Below are 20,823 nucleotides of genomic sequence, written 5' to 3' on the forward strand. Positions count from 1 at the left end.
TTACTGACTCTGTCCATTCATAACTGAGCATCGTAAACTGTGTTTACGATGCTTCAGTTTATGAATGAACAGGAGCCGCTGTCTCCTGTCTATTCACCTTCAGTGCAGATGAGGCTGCTGAGAAAAGGACCGGGGAATCTGTGTCCTCAATCCCTTTCCCTGTCTCAAAGGGGAGATCTCAGGGGTCTGTTTTAACCCCAGATATCTCACGAACAAAAACAAAAAAACACTACTGACACAGTCCACGCCTCATCAATGCCACCTATCAGTGTCCATCAGTAATGCATATTAGTGCCACTGCCACATGACATTAAAAAAAAAAAAAAAGTTTTGGTAATCGGTATCAGCGAGTACTTGAAAAAAAAGTATCGGTACTTGTACTCGGTCTTAAAAAAGTGGTATTGGTGCAAACCTAATGCCAACCCTAGAATGACCCAGTCAATCTTATTCCTGACTCATCTGATTAACCCCTTCCTTTCTACAAGCAGTAGATTATTATTCTTGGCATGATGTCTCACACCAAAAAAACATTAATCTAAGTTCTTTCAGAATTAGAAAAGCACAGCTTGGCAACCTCCAAGCAGTGAGATCCTGAAATTACTCACAACTTTGACCCTTACTAATGATCAGGAACCAAGTGTATGTATGTAGGCTGGAGGTCAGTCACAAAAAGTAAGCCTTTGGCTCGCAGTACTCCTGGAGCCTGAAGATGGCAATGTGCCCCTCTTTAATATTGTAATTGACAGAAAAAACTACAGTATCAAAAAAGGAAAACATACAGTACATATGTTTTATTTTTTTTTTGGTTTGTCCATTTGTCAGCCTATAATAACAAAGGAAATGTAAACTCCGATAACTTTATCTTAATTTTCTCCCTTTTTGGTCTGTTTAACATATCATTGACAGAGTGTCAAGCTGATATCATCCTGTGCTCTCTGCCTTTGCAGACTGTCATTAGGTAAGATTGTTCTGAGGACTACAGGATGTCACTCATCCATGATATAGACAAGTACACAAGGGGCGGTTCTAGTGGCCCTGTCCTGCTTCTGTTGTAGTGAGACAATAGGCTGATTAAGCATTGTCATACTAGGACACAAAGTGTGTTTCTGGCAGAATCACCAGCTAAAAATAAAAAGGGAAAAAAAATGCAACCACAACATATAAACTGCAATATGTTGGGCATAGCTATCCTTTAAATTCATCTTTGGCATCCAAGCTTCAATGACCTCTGGGCAGTAGAGGGTTATTGTAGCACACAAGCACTGAACGCTTCCTTCTCTCCAACAAAAAAGGGAACTAAAGACAATTGCATGAAGGAAAACATGTGATAATCGCGATAATCAAAAGGTAGTCATTAAAAGCAATGACTTCACAGTAATATCACTTTCTAACTAGCCTAAAACTCTTCATTTCTCGTAATAGTCTATGCTCCAACACTGAGCAAGTAGGACTACAACGAAGCAAACATACTACAGTGAGGGGAAAAAAGTATTTGATCCCCTGCTGATTTTTTACATTTGCCTACTGCGGTACACGAGGAGTTGGCGGTTTTGACAGAACGCCGGGTAAAAAAAGTTGTCACCGCCTTGGTGGCGGCCATGTTGTTGGTTAGTAGCAGGCAGACTAACAATGTCCACTCATTATATTGTGTACCATATAGTGTATACGCTGCCAGTGTTCTGTAAAAACAGCTAACTCATCAAAATCTCCAACTATTGCTGCTGGAGAGTCACCAGAAGTGACGTGGTTGGAGATTTTGGCGAGTTGGAGTTTTCGTCAGAACACCGGCAACCGTGAACAGTATGTATATATGTATATATATATATATATATATATATATATATATATATATATATATATATATATATATATATATATATATACACACACATACATACACACAAAAAACATAAATATACTTGCTTGGCTTGCCCAATTGTGCATGCTTATGCCACAATCACTTGACTGTTTAATGACATATATATATATATATATATATATATATATATATATACACACACACATATTATATATATATATATATATATATATATATATATAAAAAATATGAGCTATAATAACTACAAGCGGTATGTACCAAATCCTAAAATAGACTCATTTTATGCATGCCCCAAGTGTGAGCAGAATTTATTGTATTTCTCACAACCTTGTAACACTCCTCCAGTCACATGCAGGAAAAGCAGGGTGTAGAACTGGCAGGCCTCACAAGCTGGTAATTATAAAATTATAGACATACTTGTATCCACCCGGCCATTCATTTCCTTTCATATTTTTCACTTATAAAACCATTACATCCTTTTGAAGTCCTAAAAATAAAAAAATCCGAGGATCCCCCCTATTTGATGATATAAGCCCAGAAAATGCTGAAGAAGAGATGCATTAGAAAGTGATAATTATGTCTGGGGACCGGCTTCATTGTGAAGACTGGAGATCAGACAGGAGAAAACCTAATGAAATAATTCAGCAGATAACAAGCTTTTAAAGACACTGAACTGATGCACTACGTACATAATGTCATACATCAAAAATGTTACTGCCGTGTCTGTAATGTGAATATCTGGACCAAGACATCAATGGCACAGAACAATGATACAACATGCAAAAGTTCACCAACACGCATAGAACAAACTACTCTACAGAAAAATATAGATGCTAGAATAAATGTATGAAATTTTGGATGAGGTTGGAAATGTGGAAAGGTTAGTACCTCTGTTGAGATTTTACTGCTGTCTTTGTCCCCACTGTAGTGATATCCCTCCTTCACACTAAAGTGATCCATGTTAGTGTGCAGACTGATGTCCATTTTGTGCCGACAGTGGGGTTCGGTGCCTTGTGTTGCTTTTTTGGTTTTTATTTTCAACCCTTAAGTCAACGTTAGGCCTCATTCACACAGGGCCGGGGTCCATAGTGTGTAAATGTGGGCCGAGCCACCAGGTAGCCAACTCAAGTTCATGGTGAGGGAGCAGCTGCCCAGGCAGGGCCCCTTATCTCAATTTGAGGGGCATGCAGTTGAGCAGCCCTGAATGCACACTGTCTGCATAAACACATGGCACATTAATGAACTACGGTCTTCAATTTCAGTCACGACTACTGCATTGACCAAAACTGACAAAAAGGTGAAACCCAGTGCCTTATGGAAAAATACAGTATGCCTGCATTCTTCCATACTGAACCATCAGGGATGAGCTAAGGTGGGTTTGGACACAAGTCCAAATCTACCGGTGTTATCCCACTGGGAACCTTTCATTGCAGATAGCCATTGAAACGGTGGAGGCATTCCTCGCCCCTTGTATATGTGCAGCAACGGGTGAGAAATGCCTCCACCTCTGATTGGCTGTCCGCAGTGATAACTTACCTGTGGGACAGCTCAAGTGGGTTCAAATGCATGTACAAACACATCTGTGCTCGTCCCTACCGCACATCACATAAGCATATAATGCGCCTGGTGAACATAGAAAACAATTGGTAATGAGTCCAGCGCAGAAAAGTGAAGTGACAGTTAATCCAACATTTTACAGTTGTCACCGTAAAAAGGAGGGGAAATTTTCCAGTGACAACTCCCTATCACTTGTGTGTTTCTTGGAACAGAAAGTGAAGGAACAAAATAAATTATATATATATATATATATATATATATATATATATATCTCTGAAGTATGGGTTGGTTAAAAGATATATATCTAGATCTCTGACAGGGGTTTTAACCAACCCCTACTTCAGCCAAAACTAACAGGTATTGTGCAAGAAACCTTATGGTTACATTTTGAAGTACATCTAAAACAAAAAACTATTTACTCTAGATGTACTTCAAAACGTAACCATAAGGTTTATTGCACATACCTGCTGGATCCTTTCCTCTGTGGGGCTGCCCAGGTGCAATGTACAGCTTTCCATATACAAGAAAGGCTGCATGCTGCTGTACTCGGGTACTTATATGGCAGCACCATTCTAAACACAACTACAGCATACGGCGTATGAAGAAAAAAAAAAAATGTTATATTTGAATGCATGCGCCCTTGTTCTCGCGGATACAATGGCACCGTCATATACCGGAATAAAGTAGCGCTCAGCCATTAATGCTCTAAGAGGTTGCATGCTGCACTGGTGTAGGTAAGATGCCAGAATTTATGTTGAAATTGCTCACCTGCCTGTGTCCAATGACCCTAATGGTGGTCAATGCTTTAATGAGAAAGCGATTTTGGCCATACTTTTCTTGTGGGTCAAAGGAGTACATTTTTATACTCCTGTGATCCAGAGTTAGCTGATAGTGAGCTAAAAAATAGCACAGCATCACACAGGAACACAGAACGCATTTCTATGCGATTCAGGTATGAACCATCCCTCAGAGCGGACTGAGAACTGGGCGATCCCCAGTCATGTGATCTTTCAGTTCTCGTCTTAGAGCCGGCAAGGAACAGCTGCAGCATCACATAGATGCTGCAGCATGTTGGCATACTATTATAGGACACCTGTTCTGACCTATATAGAAAGGGCCTGTTCACACTATCCACATGCTAAAATGCTCGGTTTTAGCATGAGGGCTAGTGTCCATTTTACCCGGGTTGTGTGACTTTTTTCTTAAAACTTTACTCCTTTCAAGTCTCTGCACAACAGTACAGAGCGATGCACCGCCGTGACCAGAACGTCTGCATTTTGCAGCAACACAATGCACATCACACCAGCACTGTAGTTAGAACAGTCAACAAAAATAATAACTGTCCCTGGAATTCAAAAAGACTGATGCAGACAGATTTTGTGAAAGTGTCTCTCATGCGTTCTAAAAAAAAAAAAAAAAAGTGTTGCAGCATGCTCCAAATTAATGTACATCCCTAAAACCTGTAGTTAAATTTGGCCAATGCTGCGCCACTTTTAGAACACACGCGAGACACCTCTTCAAAATCTGCCTGCACCAGTTTCTCTCTCTGTACACCAAAAGAGAGTTGGCCTTTATTAGCTCCACTTCCATAAACAACAAACGGTCGGTATTTCAGCAGAGGATTTTTAAAAAGTCAGCAGCTACACATACTTTAAACATTAGAACAATTGCCTGTCCTGGAATCCAGCGATGTCGGCACCCCAGCTGATGTTTCCATCGGCTCTCGGGTGCTGCCACCACCATTTGTGATAAAGGAAACTGGCAGTGCAGCCTTTTTGGTTTCACAGCTGGTTCCTTACAGGGCATGTGTGAAGCGCGTTGCACTTTCTGAACGGCCTGGCAGCGGGAGAAGGAGGATGAGGGCCGAACTTCCAAGTGATCTCACCGCGGCGAGGTCTACCGATAGTGGGGACGGGTACCTGTCAAAAACAGGTACCCCCCCCCCCTTCCGGTGCCAAATGTGGAACCGGAAGGGAGAGTGAAGAGGCAGATAAGTGGAGCTTCCACTTTAGGGTGGAACTCCACCTTAACAAGAGGAATTAACACTAGAAAAGTGGGGCAGCAGCTTTTTTCTAATTTCTTCTTGTATTCGGTGTGCCCTTGCATCGAGTGGCACTGATCGGGTGCAGGAAAAACGCCAGTCACCACAGTATGATGGGGCTTAATATGCCTAATGTACCATAAAATATCCAAAATATTATAAAATGACGGTATAGTCCCAATGAGTGGTTCTCAGCGCACCTCTCTGTACACAAACCAGCTTCTGCAAACCCACAAGGCAAAGAAGCTAAGCTATCAATATCAGCATAAACAGTATACAGTAAGTAGCATCCATTCAAGTGAAACATAAAAAAATAATAATAATATACAGAACATAAACAATATACAAGTCAAACAGAATTCATAAAACAAGTCATGCTTGTACATAATAACACATTACATTTATAGCCATGAAACAGCATTTTCCTATTCACACCATTATAAAGCGTATACAATGTTGTAAGATGACACCGCACATACTCTGACTGATAACTGACAGTCCACAGAACACTCAGGGCTGATTGACAAAAAACTGAAGTGAAAGCGTCTTTATAGTGACAAAAGAGGCCTCATTTTTTTAAATTAATGAAAATGTAAAAGCATCCTCACTGATCAGGTAACCAGCACCAAAGTCTTGGTAACAGGGTCTTTGCCAGGGTGGATATGAATCAATGATTTTTTTTTAATCTGATTTTTATCAATTTTATTTTATTAAAATGCTTTTGGAATGAAAATCTATCTAAAGCTAGTTTTCTATTTTAAGATACAACAATAATTTACTTTATTCAGCATGAAATGGAGCTTCGTTATGTAGCATGAGGCTGTATATTCTGCAATAATTAAATTTTTGGCAAACTCATTTGATGAATGCAAGCTGAGATAACACGCACTGCATTGATCATTCACACAATTTCACAGTAACCATAAAAAAAAAAGTTCAGGAATATTCCTTTAGCCAATTGTTTTGCAAATCTATGTACACTACAAACTGTATGATTTAATTGGTTCTGATATTGCTGTTTTACTAACCTGACAGCTTATTATTCTACATAGGAAACCTTCATTTTGTTTGCAAAAAGTAAAGATACCAACTATCAGCAAGAATAAGTCCTTACATTTAAAGAGCACCTGTCATTTCAGATCTATCATGGCAGCGCCTGTTAGCGGGCATCCACTCACCTGCTGCCGCCACTTCCCTCACCTTGTTGTGTCACTGCCGCATCACCAGCCGTCCCATTAAAGTGAATGAGACTGTCGGTGAGTCAACTGTGGGACAGAGATGACAGTTGCTCTTTAAAAATGATTTAAATTTCGAGTTGATTTAAATGAAGGCTTTTTACTAGTGATTAAAATCATTATTTAAATCGTGATTTAAAGCAAATCCACCCTGGTTTGAAAAGTTTCACTGATCATTTTTGCTAAATTTAAAAGTAACACTGCTTTGTATATTGGTTATATTCCTGCTGTAGGAGTCATGCACACTGACATTTTTTTTTTTTTAACTCCCCCAGAATCCTCCTGCTGGCAGCAGCATTTTGGCCAAAAAAAAATGCCTAACGCTTGTAAAAGTGTTTACCGCATATACCCGGGTCAAGCTTTAATTCATTGGCCAGAATAATTTATTCTGGCCATTGAAATAAACAAACACTCAAATGCTGAACGCGCATCCAGGCATTTGCCGGCTGTGATATTTGGCTTGATTGGAAACAGTTGCGGCGGTACCTCCACCTGCTATATAATGACGTGAGGTGTACCAAGATGGCTACGCCTCAGACGACGTCTAGTGACGAAACGCATAAGGCGGGACTTGGTACACGTCAATGTCATTTCCGGTTTTCTGGTTGTGGTCTGTGGAAAGCACGCTGCCCAGACCCAGGAACTTGGAATCGGGGTAATTGTAGCCCTTTCTGCTTATGGAAAGTCTTTTTATTCGTGTCAAATAAATTTGGATTTTTATCAGATTTACACTATGGATGCTCGTTTTTGATTTTATGTGGATACAGCTTTGCATACACCTTGTTCCAGAGCAGGAGAGCATATCGGTTCCAGGGATATCAGGATTGGAGACCTAGTCTACTACATGCTCTTTACCCCTGCAGGGGTAGGGCCTTCTGGTGAGTGCATGTACCTAAGGGTGGAGCACGAGAAGCCACTTTATTTGTTGCACAGAAGTTGATATAAAGGTGTATCACTTGGAAACCAGCACAAGTCACTTTTATGGGAATATGGACACTTCATACCGAAAGACTTTTTGTCATATATTTTTTTTTTTTTTTTTTTTTTTTACAAATGGACTGAATACTTAGCATTGCTATATACTTGATACATATATTTTTTTCATTTGATTCACTTGCAAACAAGCAACATATTTGCTACACAGTTTTCACAAATGGACTGAATACTTACCATTGATATCTATTTTCTTCGGTCGATTTACTTGCAAATATGCAGTATATTTTGTTACATAGTTTTTTCTGATAACTAATAACTGGATGATATTGGTATATTAGTCACATTGTGGTAGTTTACACATTTTTGTGGATAGAGTATTTCACTGTCATATGTGCCTTGGAAATAGGATTTAATAATATTGTCTAGGGATTCATACTTTCATCTTCGCTGTCCCAAACAGACAATACATTTACATACACTGCTATATACCAATTTTTAAAGCACCACGGTCGGTCAACATACATATCAATTGTAAGCAGCGCCAACGTCCCTTATTTTTGATTACTGAAAGCCCCCCCATGCTATCCGAAGTGAAAAAAGTTTTGCCTTTAACTCTACTCTACACAAAAATGTGTTAAGTTTGTGTAGCCAACAGCCCTACCTCATGCTGCATCGAGATGCTAAGATTCATATGGTAAATACGAGTTCACATGAATGCCCTATGGGTTGAAAATTTTGGAGAAATCAATGCTACCCAAATTTTCTGACCTGGAGCTCCAACTTCACAGGACATTCATGTGTAATTTCCAAAACTTCTTTTCAACGTCTTTTTTTTTCCTATTTTTGGAATGTTATTACATTGGTAGCATTTGGACTGCATTGCCAACCCACTAAAACCATAGAACATAAGTACAACTTTACTTGTTTTTGTGTTGAGACCTTACCTGATTCGGATGACACAAGCTTATGTTTATGTACACCATTGCGTGTGCCAACACATTTAGATTTTTCCACAGCTAGAAAAATGACTTAATGTGAATGTGACCATATGTCCATTCTTACCTTTGTGATGATTAGAAGTTCCCCATGTTCTCTTCCACCTTTCAGAGTAAATCCCCAGGGAGCACCACCAGTAAGTAACACATCCACAAACTTGTAGTCCTCCACTAGTTTCCTCTCCATCATCATGTTGTGTCCTTGGTCCACCAAGCCTGGATGAGTTCTCATGTCATCTGGTACAAACCTTTCTCTCCCACCTCTGGTCTCCAGGTTCTCCATGCTCTGCCAGTGATGTCCTGATACTTTTAGTGCTGTAGATGTACTAAAGTCCAGACCACATCACAGTGATCCCAGGTACTGAGCCCCCTACTGCTGCTAATCCAAATAAAAATGAATACACCAAATCAGCAACTCTTGAGCTTAATAGTACATAACACATAAAATCAGCAGAAACCATTTGCCTCTTGCATTTGGAGACCTCCGATCAGGGGCAGGCTGGCGGAGACCTCCGATCAGGGGCAGGCTGGCGGAGACCTCCGATCAGGGGCAGGCTGGCGGAGACCTCCGATCAGGGGCAGGCTGGCGGAGACCTCCGATCAGGGGCAGGCTGGCGGAGACCTCCGATCAGGGGCAGGCTGGCGGAGACCTCCGATCAGGGGGAGGCTGGCGGAGACCTCCGATCAGGGGGAGGCTGGCGGAGACCTCCGATCAGGGGGAGGCTGGCGGAGACCTCCGATCAGGGGGAGGCTGGCGGAGACCTCCGATCAGGGGGAGGCTGGCGGAGACCTCCGATCAGGGGGAGGCTGGCGGAGACCTCCGATCAGGGGGAGGCTGGCGGAGACCTCCGATAAGGGGGAGGCTGGCGGAGACCTCCGATAAGGGGGAGGCTGGCGGAGACCTCCGATAAGGGGGAGGCTGGCGGAGACCTCCGATCAGGGCCAGGCTTGTGAAGACCGCCGATCAAGGCCAGGCTTGTGGACAAATCAATTCAGGGGTGTTTGTAAAGACCTCAGATCACAGGTAGGTTTGTGGACACCTCAGATCAGGGGTAGGGTAGTCAAGACTTCAAATCAGGGGTAGGTTTTTGAAGACCTCAGATCAGTGCTAGGCTTCCGAAGATATAGGATTAAACTTGACAAGACTTCAGATTAGGGGTAGGGCTGGGGTAAAGACCTATGATCAGGGTTACACTGTGCAGACCTCTGATTAGGGCTAGACTGGTGAAGATATCCGATCCAGGGGTAGTAAGACATAGATTAGGGTTAGGCTTGTAAGGACATCGGATCAGGGTTAGGCATGTGCAGAGTGAACTTCTTTTTGGTATGAATGGAGGTAATAAGTCCCTAATGAGGAGAGTTCCGGCTGCAGGAGTCCAGGAAGGGCCGTGCTACCTTTCCCAGTACAATGGCCATGGCCGTCCGTCCTGGCGATCCAACATGGAGAGCAGGTGACACATGTCCGGGGATCGGTGCACACAGCTCCCTGTCTCTCCTCTTCCCGGCCGATCTCCCACTTCTCAGCCCCCCTCGGATGGAGCCACCTGTCCGGAGAGGACAGACCTCGCCTTGTTTGTGCTCCACACAGGACTCCGTCACCTTCCCTGGATCCCCGGCTGACAATTTCCTTATTTGTCCCCTCCCCGCCCTACCTGACCGCCAGGCACCGGGGACTCGGCTCTTCCTGCAGCCTGTTGCTTCCTATGGTGCTGTGTGCAGTGAGCCCGGGATCCTGGGAGATCGGATCTGTTGTTGTGGGTGGACAGACATTAATAATAAAGAGCTGGCAGGAGAAGCTTCCCTGCTGCTTGTCTCCCTCCCTTCCCCCCTATCCTGCTTAGCAATCACTCCCTGATTATCCCTGGGACTAGAGAATGAATGCCTGTGTCACTCTGGGCTCTACATTGTCTGCTGCCACATACACTCATCACCACCAACTCTCCATCAAACTTTATCTGTCAGTCTGACAACACACAAATATGGTGGCTTTGTTTTTTTTTAACTATTCCATCAAAGCGATTGAACAGCCCTTCCAATCGATTTAGATCAGAGTCGATCAGCCAGGATGGAAAATTATCGACCTATGGGATGCTTTGTTCATAAATTCACAAACCTGCCTGAGCTATTCCGCCAGGAAGCTGTCAAAGCCAATAGCCAATCATTGGGGGGCAGAGGCATGCCACACCCCTTGTATAAGTTCACAGCTTAGAATTGGTGGTCCGCAGTGACAGCTCCCTGGCGGGATAGCTCAGGTGGGTTCAGACTCGTGTCCGGACAAGCCTGAGCTCATCACTACTGCACATCACACAAGCATACTGTATATAGATTGAACAGGGCCCTTGTGGTGACGCGTTAATCCAGAAAAATGTGAAAGGGTCCTAGGTGACAGGGTTCTTTCACACTAATTGCCATGGGGGGGGGACTCGTGTTCTGTGCGAGTTACCCGCACCACATTCCAATCGCACTGCCCTTGCGATCTGTAGCGGGTGTAAGTGCAAAGCTAACAACACTCCAAACATAGGTCGCAAAAGCGGTGTGTTTGTACCATGCAATAAGGTTGTAGTGCATTTCCAAAAGTTGTGAATGAACTACTTTTGGCAAAAAAACAACAAACAAAAATTCCCAGCTCACTTACCAGCTAGCCAAACCAAAATGACCTTGGCTAAAGCTTCATTCGCACTATTACAACCTTGACACAACTTTGGATGGGTGAGTGACCCCGCCCCTTCTGACGTCATGTGACATCATGTGAGATCAGAGGGGGCGGGGTCACCCATTTACGTCATCGGGTGCTCCAGCCCTTGACTATACAACAGCTTCCAAAGCAAAAAGAAGGCAGTCGCGGGGACGCGGTAGGGTGCCTTTGGCCAATCATGGCTCAGGGGGCTAAGTCCACGCCCCACAATATATAAGGCTGCTGCTTACACAGTGGCCGTATATACTGTAATGAATTAAGAGAGATTAGGCAGCTTAGTAAGTGGTGTGCAGGCAGTGTATTTGTATACTCTGCATTTAGTGTAGATTAGTTATTCAGTGTAGAATCTATATTCAGTCAGTACAGGCAGTGTATTTGATATATATATACAGCCTAGTATATACTCTGCATTTAATGTAGATTAGATATTCAGTGTAGAATCTATATTCAGGCAGTGTAGTCTATATAATATAGTGTATTGAAGTGGTTAAGGGGGCCCTACAGGTCTGGTATGGATTTTAAGGGGATCCCCGCACCAACATTAAAAAAAAATGGCGTGGGGGTCCTCCACAAAATCCATACCAGACCCTCCAGGTTTGGTATGGATTTTAACTTACTTGAGCACGCAACCTTGCAAGCCACAAGAAAAGGTGGGGATGAAAGAGCGCCCCCCCTACTGAACCGTACCATGCCAAATGCCCTCACCATGGGGAGAGTGCTTTGGGTTCCCCACAACCCTTGTCCAGTGGTTGTGGGGGTCTGCAGGTGGGGGGCTTATCGGAATCTGGAAGCCCCCTTGTACCCTTACCCATTCACCAAAAAAAGTGTCAGAAAAGTAAAAATGACAGGAGACCATTTTGGAAAATTCCTTTATTAAAAAAAAAAAAAAAAGTGTCCCGTAATGTCCATCCATATTCAATCACAGCACCGACGTCCCGAAAAAAAAAATTAATGGAAAAACTCCGCCTCCATGGGAGGCGTCCCCGCGACTGCCTTCTTTTTGCTTTGGAAGCTGTTATATAGTCAAGGGCGGGAGCACCCAATCACATAAATGGGTGACCCCGCCCCCTCTGATCTCACATGATGTCACATGACGTCAGAAGGGGCGGGGTCACTCAGTTACATCAGCGGGTGGCCCCACCCTTGGCTATATAAGAGCTTTCAAAGCAAAAAGACGGCAGTTGCAGGGACGCCTCCAATGGAGGTGGAGTTTTTCTGTGTTTTTTTAAATTCGGAACCGTCTGCGCCGTGATTGAAGATGGATGGACATCGCGGGACACTTCTTTTTTTTTTTTTAATAAAGGAATTGTCCAAAACTGTCTCCTGTCATTTTTACTTTTTTGATACTTTTTGTGGTGAATGGGTAGGGATACAATGCACCCCTACCCATTCACATGGGGGGGCGGGATCTGGGGGCCCCTTTGTTAAAGAGTGGAGATGACTTGACCTCTATGTTCTAGGAGACAATCTCTGTCTTGGGCCAGCAGGAGGAGATTGTCTAGGTAGTGATGGAGACCAACCCCTCTTGTTCTCAACAGAGCCACAACAAGCCAATAGCCATTTTGAACCTTTCCTTCCTGATAAAATGGTTCAGATGGGTCAGATCTATGACGGGCCTCCATGCACCGTTCTTCTTTTGTACCATAAAGAGAGGGGAGTACATCCCCATGCCTCGCTGATTGTCTGGGACAGGAATAGCAGCACCTTGTTCCAATAAAGATCTCACATAGGCTAATAGGATCTGCCTTTTTTCTTCTGAGGCCGGGAGAGATGTGGGAACACACCTGAGCCTGGGAGCACTGCTGAAGGTCCAGGCATGACCTGAAGAGACCGTTCTGACGGTCCAGAAGTGTTGGACCGAGGCCGCCCAGACATGCCAAAAGCGGAGAGGGTGAGAACCCACCTGGCCTGTCTGAGCGGTCCAATCTCAAAAAGACTTTCTTGACTTCCAAGATCTGGAGAATTCACGGCCTGGCCTGTAACTACGTGCTACCCTGGCACGCTCCTGGTTCTGTTTCCTTGGAAACGATATCCTTTGGCCTTGCAAGCGCCGGTCCTGAGGGAGGAATCTTGACTTACCCCCGGTGGCCCGGGCTTTCGTTTTATCCAATTTGTTACCAAACTGGGAGGCCCCATCAAAAGGAATTCAGCACCACACTTGTTTAGATGTCGGGTCGGCCAGACAAGGGCGGAGCCACAGGGCGCGCTTGGCAGTGACTGAAAGCATAACCCAAGCCACCAGGTGGATGATATCAATAGAAGCACTCCCCCAGAAAGGCCGATGCCAACCTCAGCTCCTGGATTGGCAAACTCTTGTCCAGTTCTTCCGAGACGTTCCTAAGCATCTCATCCACACTATCTGTCCAAATTTCCATGGCTTTTGACATAGCAACCAGAGCCAAGGCTGGCTTGCAGGCCATACCTGCTGTAAGATAGACCTGTTTTAGTCGATATGCCTTCCAGGGGAAGGGCTCATTATGAGGGGCTCCCACCATCCCTCTGCTGTGCTGACGTCCTGGGTTTATACCCCTGCTGTATCCCTGTGCTGTGCTGACTTCCTCGGGGAAGTCAGCACAGCACAGGGATGGTGGGAGCCCCACATAATGAGCACAGTAGGGGTACAAACCCAGGAAGTCATCACAGCACAGGGATGGTGGGAGCACCCTCATAATGAGCACAGCAGGGGTACAAACCTGAGGCTAAACAGAGTGGATAGGTAGACAGAGAGGCTGGGTATATACAGAGAGGCTGGGTATATACAGAGAGACTAGGTGTATACAGAGAGGCTAGGTGTATACAGAGAGAGCCTAGGTGTATACAGAGAGAGGCTAGGTGTATACAGAGAAGCTAGGTAGACTGAGAGGCTGGGTATATACAGAGAGGCTGGGTATATATAGAGAGGCTAGGTATACAGAAGATAGGCTGGGTATATACAGAGAGGCTAGGTATAAAGAAGATAGGCTGGGTATATACAGAGAGGCTGGGTATATACAGAGAGGCTGGGTATACAGAAGATAGGCTGGGTATATACAGAGAGGCTAGGTATACAGAAGATAGGCTGGGTATATACAGAGAGGCTAAGTATACAGAAGATAGGCTGGGTATATACAGAGATGCTGGGTATATACAGAGAGTCTGGGTATATACAGAGAGGCTGGGTATACAGAAGATAGGCTGGGTATATACAGAGAGGCTAGGTATACAGAAGATAGGCTGGGTATATACATGGAGGCTGGGTATACAGACGATAAGCTGGGTATATACAGAGAGGCTGGGTATACAGAAGATAGGCTAAGGTAGTACAGAGTTTCCCCCTCCTCTTCCATGGTCTGCTCTCACCTGCTTAGGAGTTCCTCCCAACTCTATGATATGGGCGGAGCAAGGAGGAGACTCTATGATATGGGCAGAGCAAGGAGGAGACTCTCTCTCACACTCATCTCTCTTCTCTGGCTGTCACTGAAGCACGAATGCAGACTGAGAGTGCCGCGGCTGTGCGGGAAGCGCTTGTTAAACTGCAATATATAACATCTTGGGTTTTATACCAGTCTTCTGAACCCTATTTCCACAATCCTTAATAAGTTTTTTTCCATTCCTGAGCTCAGCATCACTTGCTACTGAACCCTTGCACTGTAAATGGGAGGGGGGGGCAATTTGGTATGTTCGCCCTGGGCACTGGGTGACCTTGTCCCCGCACTGGCTGGGTGTATACAGAGAGGCTGGGTATATACAGAGAGACTAGGTGTATACAGAGAGGCTAGGTGTATACAGAGAGGCTAGGTATACATAGAGAGGCTGGGTATATACAGAGAGGCTAGGTATACAGAGATGCTGGGTATATACAGAGAGGCTGGGTATATACAGAGAGGATAGGTATACAGAAGATAGGCTGGGTATATACAGAGAGGCTAGGTATACAGAAGATAGGCTGGGTATATACAGAGAGGCTGGGTATACAGAAGATAGGCTGGGTATATTGAAGATAAGCTGGGTATATACAGAGAGGCTAGGTATACAGAAGATAGGCTGGGTATATACAGAGAGGCTAGGTATACAGAAAATAGGCTGGGTATATACAGAGAGGCTAGGTATACAGAAGATAGGCTGGGTATATACAGAGAGGCTAGGTATACAGAAGATAGGCTGGGTATATACAGAGAGGCTGGGTATATACAAAGAGGCTAGGTATACAGAAGCTAGGCTGGGTATATACAGAGAGGCTAAGTATACAGAAGATAGGCTGGGTATATACAGAGATGCTGGGTATATACAGAGAGGCTGGGTATATACAGAGAGGCTAGGTATACAGAAGGTAGGCTGGGTATATACCGAGAGGCTGGGTATACAGAAGATAAGCTGGGTATATACAGAGAGGCTGGGTATACAGAAGATAAGCTGGGTATATACAGAGAGGCTGGGTATACAGAAGATAGGCTAGGGTAGTACAGAGTTTCCCCCTCCTCCTATTCCATGGTCTGCTCTCACCTGCTCAGGAATTCCTCCCAACTCTATGATATGGGCGGAGCAAGGAGGAGACTCTATGATATGGGCGGAGCAAGGAGGAGACTCTCTCTCACACTCATCTCCCTTCTCTGGCTGTCACTGAAGCACGAATGCAGACTGAGAGTGCCGCAGCTGTGCGGGAAGCGCTGTGTCCAGCAGCCCGGGACACTCTCATGGTAGGACCAGCTCTGGACTGGGGGCAATGGGCCTCAGATTCGGGGGTCCAGCCTCAATAGCCATCCCTTCACGACGCCACTGAGTAGGAGCGATGAGTACAGTCACGGAGACCAAAGGCATGGAGTTTTTTGAGGAGAAGGGCGTGAACCACTGTGTCAAAGGCAGCAGAGAGGTGCAGGAGTACAGAATAGTGTCCATGGGATTTAGCTGTTAGCAGATCATTTGTGGGTTTTAGGAGAGCAGTTTCCGTGGAGTGTTGAGGGCGAAATCCAGACTGAAGGGGATCAAGAAGGTTATTGTCGGCGAGGCAGTCGCTCAGTCCATTGTAGAACAGACGTTTTTTGGTTTTTTTACATACTGTCGCCAGTCAGTGTCTCTGATCACTCCCACACCAGGTATATGATGACGTTGTACTGCGCTGGTGAAAGTATGTAAAAAATAAAAAATACATATGAAAAAAAAATTTTTGTTCTTAATTTTCCAAGGAAAAATTGTGACAAAAAATTACAACTTCGAAAAACGCACCATGCCTCAGACTGTATAATTTCAGAAAGGTAAATTGGGGGATATTTGTACTGTCCTGGCATTTTTGGGTCTCAAGAAATGAGATAGGCCATCAGTATATCAGGACTGATCGATTTTCAGATATACAGTGCCTTGAAAAAGTATTTATCCCCCTTAAATTTGTTCCCATTTTGTCATGTTACAACCAAAAACATAAATGTATTTTATTGGAATTTTATGTGATAGACCAACACAAAGTGGCACATAATTGTCAAGTGGAAGAAAAATGATAAATGGTTTTCCAATTTTTTACAAATAAATATTTTTGAAAAGTGTGGCGTACATTTGTATTCAGCCCCCTTTACTCTGATACTCCTAACTAAAATCTAGTGGAACCAATTGCCTTCAGACATCACCTAATTAGTAAATAGAGTCCACCTGTGTGTAATTTAATCTCAGTATAAATACAGCTGTTCTGGGAAGCCCTCAGAGGTTTGTTAGTGAACCTTTGTGAACAAACAGCATCATGAAGGCCAAGGAGCACACCAGACAGGTCAGGGATAAAGTTGAAGAAGTTTAAACCAGGGTTAGGTTATTAAAAAAATCCCAAGCTTTGAACATCTCACGAAGCACTGTTCAATCCATCATCCGAAAATGGAAAGAGTATGGCACAACTGCAAACCTACCAAGACATGGCCGTCCACCTAAACTGACAGGTCAGACAAGGAGAGCATTAATCAGAGAAGCAGCCAAGAGGCCCATGGTAACTCTGGAGGAGCTGCAGTGATCCACAGCTCAGGTGGGAGAATCTGTCCACAGGACAACTATTAGTCGTGCACCCCACAAATCTGGCATTTATGGAAGAGTGGCAAGAAGAAAACCATTGTTGAAAGAAAGCCATAAGAAGTCCTGTTTGCAGTTTGAGAGAAGCCATGTGGGGGACACAGCAAACATGTGGAAGAAGGTGCTCTTTTTGTCCTAAAAGCAAAACGATATGTGTGGCTGAAAACTAACACAAGCTGAACACACCATGTGCTCTGGTCAGATGAGACCAAAATTTAACTTTTTGGCCTAAAAGAATAACGCTATGTGTGGCGGAAAACAATCACATAACTCTGAACACACCATCCCCACCGTGAAACATGGTGGTGGCAGCATCATGTTGTGGGGATGCTTTTCTTCAGCAGGGACAGGGAAGCTGGTCAGAGTTGATGGGAAGATGAATGGGGCCAAATACAGGACAATCTTAGAAGAAAACCTGTTAGATTTTGCAAAAGACTTGAGACTGGAGTGGAGGTTCACCTTCCAGCAGGACAGCGACCCTAAACATACAGCCAGAGCTACAATAGAATGTTTTAGATCAAAGCATATTCATGTGTAAAGCCTCGTACACACGGTTAGATTGTTGGAAGGGGATTGTGTGTTGACAGACTGTTGTCCTAAATTCTTACGTCTAGTACGCTCCTTTAGACAATTGTTGTCCAATTTTCAGCCAACAAATGTTGGATGGCAGGCTAGTAAATTTTCGGTGGACAACAGCTCCACCTCAGATTTTCATTTGGTCAGTACACAAATCCGTCACACAAAAGTCGAAAGTAGAAACATGCGTGCTCAGAATCAATGCTCACCAAACATGAAATTAGCAGATGGGGCCCAAAGGGTGGCGCTCAAGAGCTAAAATTCTTCTTAGTACGTCACTACGTTCATGTTTGTGGCACGATAATTGTGTAACGTTAGTATGCAAGACAAGATCCTGGCACACACCCTTTTCACAAAAATCAGACACCCGGTTGGCCAACAATCGTACCGTGTGCACGAGGCTTTAAGCCCCATACACACTATTAGATTTTCTGCAGATTTTTGTCTTCAGATTTACCAAAACCATGTACCATGCAAGGGCCTGCCAGATTGCATACAAATTGAAACTCTTAAGGTTTGACCTCATTATATGGTTTTGGTAAATCTGAAAACAAAAATCTGCAGAAAATGTAATAGTGTGTATGGGGTCTAAGAATGGCCCAAAGTCCAGACCTAAATCCAATTGAGAATCTGTGGCAAGACTTTAAAATTGCTGACAGAGCTTGAGCTATTTTGAAAAGAAGAATGGGCAAAAATGTCACACTCTAGATGGGCAAAGCTGGTAGAGACATACCCAAAAAGACTTGCAGCTGTAATTGTAGTGAAAGGTGGTTCTACAAAGTATTGACTCAGGGGGGCTGAATACAAATGCACGACAAGGGGTATGAATACTTTTTCAAGTCACTGTACTGTATATACAATTGCGCTGTCATACAACACTGTACCCATATGAAGTTTTTATCATTTTTTTTTCACTTGGGTTTTTATTTTTTGCTAAACAAACAAAAAAGAAGGACATTTTTGAAAAAAAAACATGTTTCATAGTTTGTTATAAAATTTTGCAAATAGGTAATTTTTCTCCTTCATTGATATTCGCTGATGAGGCTGCACTGATGAGCACTGATGAGCTGTACTGATGGGAGGTACTGTGGGCACTGGTAGGTGGCACAGAAGCCTCTGCGGAGGCTCTCCTTGATCAGGACTGATGTCCCTCTCACAGGTGACGGTGATCGACTTTTTTTTTCTCTGATGCTTAACCACCTCAATACTGTGCGACAGTGCTGAAAGCTGAAAATTGGTCTGGGCAGGGGAGGTTTAATTGATGCTGATGGGGAAGTATGTGTTTTGATGGGGACAGTTTTGATGGGGAAAGTATGAAGGGGGCAGTATGATAGGGCAGTTTTGATGGGGAAATTTTGATAGGGGCAATTTGATGGGGGCAGTTGTGATGGGTGCAATTTTGATGGGGGCAGTATGGTGGGGGCAGTTTTGATGGGGGCAATTTGATGGAGCAGTATGATGGGGCAGTATGATGGGGGCAGTATGAAAAAAAAACCCAGTAGTGATTAAATACCACCAAAAGAAAGCTCCATTTGTGTGAAAATAATGATAAAAATTTCATTTGGGTACAGTGTTGTATGACCACGCAATTGTCATTCAAAGTGTGTAAGCGAAAGCTAGAACTTGGTCCAGGCAGGAGGGGGGTTTAAGTGATGCTGATGGAGCAGTATGTGTTTTGATGGGGGCAGTATGATGGGGGCAGTTTTGATGGGGGCAGTATGATGGGGCAACTTTGATGGGGGCAGTTTTGATGGGGCAATTTTGATGGGGGCAGTATGATGGGGCAATTTTGATGGGGCAATTTGATGGGGGAAGTTTTTATGGAGCAGTATGATGGAGCAATTTTGATGGGGAAATTTGATGGGGCAGTATGATGGGGTAGTTTTGATGGGGGCAGTATGAAAAAATAAAAACCCAAGTGGTGATTAAATGCCACCAAAAGAAAGCTCCATTTGTGTGAAAAAATGATAAAAATGTCATTTGAGTACAGTGTAGCACAACTGTGCAATTGTCATTCAAAGAGTGACAGCGCTGAAAGCTAAAAATTGGTCTGGGCAGCCAGGGGGTTTAAGTGCCCAGTAAGCAAGTGGTTAAACTCACTGTTATAATGAAGATTAAAATCTTCACTTCCTCCTCCCTGGCCGCGGCCGAGTGCGTCATTTCCTGGTCTGCAATGCCTCCTGGGAGATGTGTGTCATCAATGGGCATTGCTGGGCCGTAGCATCACATTATTTCAAAACTGCAAATGACGCGATGCAAGACGACGGCCAGCGCCATTTTTAAAAAGGGTAACCAGGCTTTTGTTGCCATGGTTACCAAAGCTTCCTACACACAGTGATGGGCGGTGGGGGAGCATCTCAGCTTTGATTACATACAGAGCCCGGGGGAGGGGACAACCTTTATTAATCATTTATAATGGAGGAGTATGATGGGGCAATTTTGATGGGGCAGTATGATGGGGCAATATGATGGGGGCAGTATGATAGGGGCAGTATGATAGGGCAATTTTAAGGGGAAGTATGATGGGGGCAATTGTGATGGCAGCAATTTTGATGGGAGCAGTATGATGGGGCAATTTTAAGGGGCAGTATGATGGGGCAATTTTATGGGGGCATTTTTGATGGGGGCAATTTTATTAGGGGCAGTATGATGGGGCAATTTGATGGGGGCAATTTTTTAATGGGGCCACATTATGGGGCAATTTTGAAGGGGCAGTATGATGGGGGCAGTTTTGATGGGGCAATTTTATGGGGGCAGTATGAGGGGGGCAATTTTGATAGGGGCAGTATGATTGTGAAATCTTGATGAGGGCAATTTGGGGCAGCTCCTGCAAACGGTAATTACTTTTTAAAAGATGCTAATTGTAAATGATATCCCTTGTTTCTGTATATATATATATATATATATATACATACACACACACA

General features: G+C 44.0%; 1 protein-coding gene across 1 annotated transcript in view; it reads right to left on the reverse strand.

Moving 5' to 3' along the window:
* Positions 1-10,422, reverse strand: part of SHROOM2 (shroom family member 2) — a 347,883-nt gene extending 337,461 nt beyond the window's left edge. Inside the window, exon 1 of the mRNA XM_073616356.1 lies at positions 8,672-10,422. Within this exon, the coding sequence (XP_073472457.1) occupies positions 8,672-8,887 (216 nt within the window). The 5' untranslated portion in view covers positions 8,888-10,422. The remainder of the gene's footprint in view (positions 1-8,671) is intronic.
* Positions 10,423-20,823: the final 10,401 nt, after the last annotated feature.

Source organism: Aquarana catesbeiana, linkage group LG02, assembly GCF_042186555.1.
Source record: "Aquarana catesbeiana isolate 2022-GZ linkage group LG02, ASM4218655v1, whole genome shotgun sequence".
NCBI lineage: Eukaryota > Metazoa > Chordata > Amphibia > Anura > Ranidae > Aquarana > Aquarana catesbeiana.